Source organism: Nematolebias whitei, chromosome 9 (assembly GCF_014905685.2).
Source record: "Nematolebias whitei isolate Nwh7 chromosome 9, NemWhi1, whole genome shotgun sequence".
Lineage (NCBI taxonomy): Eukaryota > Metazoa > Chordata > Actinopteri > Cyprinodontiformes > Rivulidae > Nematolebias > Nematolebias whitei.
This window is the reverse complement of record NC_056506.1, coordinates 9,793,678-9,798,482: the sequence shown is the minus strand read 5'-3', so window position 1 is coordinate 9,798,482 and position 4,805 is coordinate 9,793,678. Positions and strand designations below refer to the sequence as shown.

General features: G+C 43.5%; 1 protein-coding gene across 1 annotated transcript in view; it reads left to right on the top strand.

Moving 5' to 3' along the window:
* Positions 1-769: 769 nt before the first annotated feature.
* LOC119414868 (serine/threonine-protein kinase tousled-like 1-B) overlaps positions 770-4,805 on the top strand; it is a 101,164-nt gene continuing 97,128 nt past the window's right edge. The window contains exons 1-2 of the mRNA XM_037681989.1: positions 770-1,199; positions 2,930-3,051. Coding sequence (XP_037537917.1) covers positions 1,073-1,199; positions 2,930-3,051 — 249 coding nt within the window. The 5' untranslated portion in view covers positions 770-1,072. The remainder of the gene's footprint in view (positions 1,200-2,929; positions 3,052-4,805) is intronic.

Below are 4,805 nucleotides of genomic sequence, written 5' to 3'. Positions count from 1 at the left end.
CAAGCAAATCAGAAAGACAAGATATAATTGACAGAATTTACCACATTTTATATAAACTTCACTTGAGGAAAATATCAGTATATTTCGTTTGGATCCCAGCACATGTGGGAGTGGAAGGCAATGAAGGTGCAGACATTCTTGCAAAACAGGCATTAAAATCTAAAGATATAAACTATAAAATTCCATTAAGTAAAGCTGAATGTAAAATGATAATAAATAGATATGTTGGGAAGGTCTGGCAGGAAAATTGGGACATAAATGATACAGGACGACATTTATATAACATTCAGAAAAAGGTAGGATGTACAAAGAAAGCAGGAAGGAATAAGAAACTAGAAACAATAATGATCATCGTATCAGACCGTATCAGAATAGGACATACAGGTCTCAATAAATCACTAAAAGTAATAGGAAAACATGCAACGGGACAATGCGACAAATGTAATCTCCCTGAAACAGTACAACATGTTTTTATGGAATGTACTGGATATGAATTCGAAAGAAGAACTTTCCAAAAAGAAATGGATAAAATGAACATAAAATTTACAATTAATAACATTTTTAGTAGTGATGATAATAAAGTCAAAAATCAAATTATTATTTTCTTGAAACGAACAAATTTAATAGATAGAATTTAGATGAGGTATAAAGGTTAAGTTATTTCTCAGAATTTTTTTTTTTTGTTGCCTGTATATCTCCTGCTCACACTCCAGCTCAGTAGGTGGCGGTAATGCACCTAACAGTTGGTATGCCAACCGCCATAAAACAATACTAGAAGAAGAAGAAGAAGAAGAGCCGTAGAATCAGAGCTCCACTCGGGAGCTGCTGGGATGTTAATTAGTGCTCGGTATGCTCATCATGCAAAGGTTATATGTCACGAAGGACAGGAGCCGCCGAGGGTGACAACATGCGAGACGTGTAGCTGCGCGAAGACGGACTAAAAAACCCAAACCCCTTCTCGGTTTCGAGCCCGTTTGGCTGCAGCAGGTTGCCAAACAATGGACGCAAGTTTGGTGTTTCCGCAGACAGCGGCGGCGCGCGCGCTGGCTCCTCTCGGCAGCAAAGTGGCTTCATGAGTGTCCAAAGTAACAGTGGAAGTGGTGGTGGAAGTTTGGAGGCGCCGCCATCTTGGTCGCAGCTCTCCTCGTCCCCGACAATTTCTCAACAACAAGCAGCGGTGACCGCCAAGACCAGGGAAGGTACGGCAGCTCCGCCGAGGGCTCGACCCGCTCCGGTTTTGATAAAAACAGAATAAACATCTTTAACACGAGCGGAGGTTTTCGTGGCGGAGTCGAGCCGATGTTTGTCGAAATAAAAAAAAAAATGAATATCAAGTTCACGGAAGCCGAACGTCAGCTGTCACTTGGCAGCTAGCTTCATGTTTCTCCAGACGGCTGCTTTTGAGCGGCTGCCATGTTGAAAAGGCTCCTTCATGACAGGATAGTGTTTTTGTTCCAGATAAACAGCACCCTAATGTCTTAAGCAGCGCTCGTCCCTGCAAGTTTAAACTTACAAAGCTGGCCGGAAGTGTTACTTTTTAACCAGTTTTCACGCGTCTGATTAATTTCTTGCTCTGCGTGTTGTTGGTGACACAATTCACACAGTGGTGTATGTGGTCCTGGTTGGGTAATTTATGGTGACAAGTTGTTTCCAACCTAAAATCTGCCTTACTAAGATAAAAATGCCCCCCCGTGATGCTCCGGCTGCAGATGCATAAATTCATCCAAATGAAATTGTTAATTTGTCCTATAATAACCCCTGGACGTGCTCACTCTCCTGCTCCAGGGTTTCATAATCTCCATTCTGCCTTTTAAGGCCTGCCCCAGTGCCAGAAGCTGTGCAAAGATGACAGCCAGGAAATGTCCAATAGGGAAACAAACGCAACAGAAAGCAGAGGACCGACACTCCCGCACTTTTGGAAAACTAGTTGTGTAACAACACAAGACAACACGCATGTAATTTTCCACTTATGCCCATCTGATTTACAGCTGCCAACAAGGCTGGTGGAATATCTTGATTTAAACCAAAAAAGTCCATGCTCAATAATCCAGGTATACAATCCAACAATTTTCAATCAGGTCATCTGGACAGTTTCTTTTTTTGCTGAAACGTTTCACCTTCCATCTGGAAGGCTTCATCAGGCAAGGAAACACAACACAAAACTGATTCTCCCCCCAAACAGCTTACTCCAAAGTGGAACAAACCAGTTATGTTGAAAATTGTTTGATTGTATACCTGGATTATTGAGCATGGACTTTTTTTGGTTTTGAACCAGTTTGACATGACTGTCAACAAGGAAGAGGGCTGGCACAAGAGGAGGGGGCGTTCCAAAGATGCCATCTTAGCACCAATATTACTGGTTTGTTCCACTTTGGAGTAAGCTTTTAGGGGGAAGAGTCAGTTTTGTGTTGTGTGTTTCCTTGACTGATGACGCCTTCCAGATGGAAGGTGAAACGTTTCAGCAAAAAAAGAAACTGTCCAGATGACCTGACTGAAAATTGTTGGATCTTGATTTAAAGGTAAAGCCGGGCTTTTTCTTAATCTCAGAACATGGGTTTCCACATGCAGACGTGGGGTTTCATTATTTCTGCCTGTTTTTGACAGGCCAGACATTTGAATGTTGCTATTCATTGTTAAAGATCTGGTAAATCTTGAAGTGTCACTTCTAAGTACTTAGGCTTCATGCCACACAGCGGAGACATGCACGTCATGCTAAAGGTTACTGTGACAGCCTGACAAAAACATCGGTTAGGCTTGTGTGGAAAAACTGGAAAGCTTACTTTATTTATCCTGACTTCCCAGTGGTACCTTTCTTTTAAAGGTTATTGTCATTATTGTTATATTTCATTCATGTCTGTGTTGCAGTTTTCTCATTGTGGTAGTTCTGCCTTCACTGTCCTATGTAAAAACAGCTGTGTCTTCGTGCCAGTTCCCATGGAGGAGCTGCACAGCCTAGACCCCAGGAGACAGGAGCTGCTGGAGGCCAGGTTCACAGGAGCTGTCAGCGGCAATACGGGAGGCAGCACTGGGAGCACCAGTGGAGGTGCAAAGGTAAGAGCAGTACCTCCATGCTGAAATGTGACACAAACACAAAAATCCTGGAGTTATCACTTTTCTCATAAAAAGAGCTGCTACGTGGTTTCTATTTCTGTAAGAGGTTAAAACCCTGAGGCGCTTTGACAATAGAAACAATGAGTGCATGCTCGTTTCTGGTCTTAAAGCAACACAGGTCAGAACAGTCCATCGTCACAAACTGTGCTGATAATCCAAGCTCTGGTTCTGATGGTGGAAAAGCAGGTTAAAATTTCCTTCCTTCCTATAAAGGACTTGCAGTTCTTGGAAATTCATCCATCCATCCATGAATCCATCCATTATGTTTTACCCGCTTCTTCCATTTTGGGTCACGGGGGTCACCGGTGCCCATGTCCAACAATCACTGTGTGAGGGGTGGGGTACACCCTGGACAGGTCGCAAGTCCATCACAGGGACACATAGAGACAAACAACCATTCACTCTCTCACTCACACCTAGGGACAATTTAGAGTTACCAATCAGCCTAACATGCATGTTTTTGGTCTGTGGGAAGAAAACGGAGTACCCGAAGAAAACCCACGCATGCACAGAGAGAACATGCAAACTCCTCCCAGAAAGGCCCCCGGACCGGGATTTGAATCAGGGACCTGCTCGCTGAGAGGCAGCAGCTCTACCAGTTTTGCCACCGTGCTGCCCGTTCTTGGAAAATATAAGTTGGAAAAAAGCCAGGTGACACACCTAACAACTATGAATCTGCATTCCTGTCAGGCGTGGCAGTCGGGAGGTCCGGCGCTGGTTTATCTGAGTAAATTTCGTAAAGTCAGTGGCCTTACACAGCACACCTGAACTGTCTGTTCCCCTGCTGCGTTTGTTGATCCCCGGCGTTGCCAAGCTGCTGCTTCTTTCAGCTTTTCCCTCTTCATCCTCTGTCCTCACTCCAACTACCTCCATATCCTCTCTTAACTACATCCATATGTCTCCTCTTTGTCTTTTTCCTGGCAGCTGCATTTCTAACATCCTTCTACCAATATACCCACAGTCCCTCCTCTGGACATGTCCAAACCATCTCAGTCTGGCCTCTCTAACTTTATCTCCCAGTTGTTCAACCTGTGCTGTACCTCTGATGATCTCATTCCTAATTTTAGCCATCCTTGTCACTCCTAAGGAGAACCTCAACATCTTCATTTCTGCCACTTCCAGGTCTGTCTTCTGTCTTTTTGTCCATGTCTCTGTCTCCAGACCATACAACATAGCTGGTCTCACCACTGTCTTGTAAACTTTTCCTTTGATCTTTGCTGACACCCGTTTGTCACGAATCATTCCTGAAACATTTCTCTATCCACTCCATCCTTCCTGAACTCTTTTTCACCTCTTTACCACACTCTCCATTTTCTTGGACAGTGGACCCCAATTACTTTGAAGTCCTGCACCTTTGTGACCTCTGCTCCCTGTTAGGGCTTTAACAGACTACTCGAGTAATCTCCACATCGAATCCTAGGCCATCTATCGAGTTTTTTAATTTCACGTTGAGTATTCGTGGTGATGTCATTACGTCGCCGTTATGTCATTGCGTCACGTGTCACATGATCCACACCGGGCGCGGGCTACAAAATGGATTCCTCCAAGCAGACAGATGGAGCGGAGCAGGCTCAGTCTTGGCAAACGGGTAGAAATGCATCAATAGTATGGAAATATTTCATACACAATATTACTCTGTTTGTATGTATATATATATATAAATATGTATATATATATATAAATATATATATATA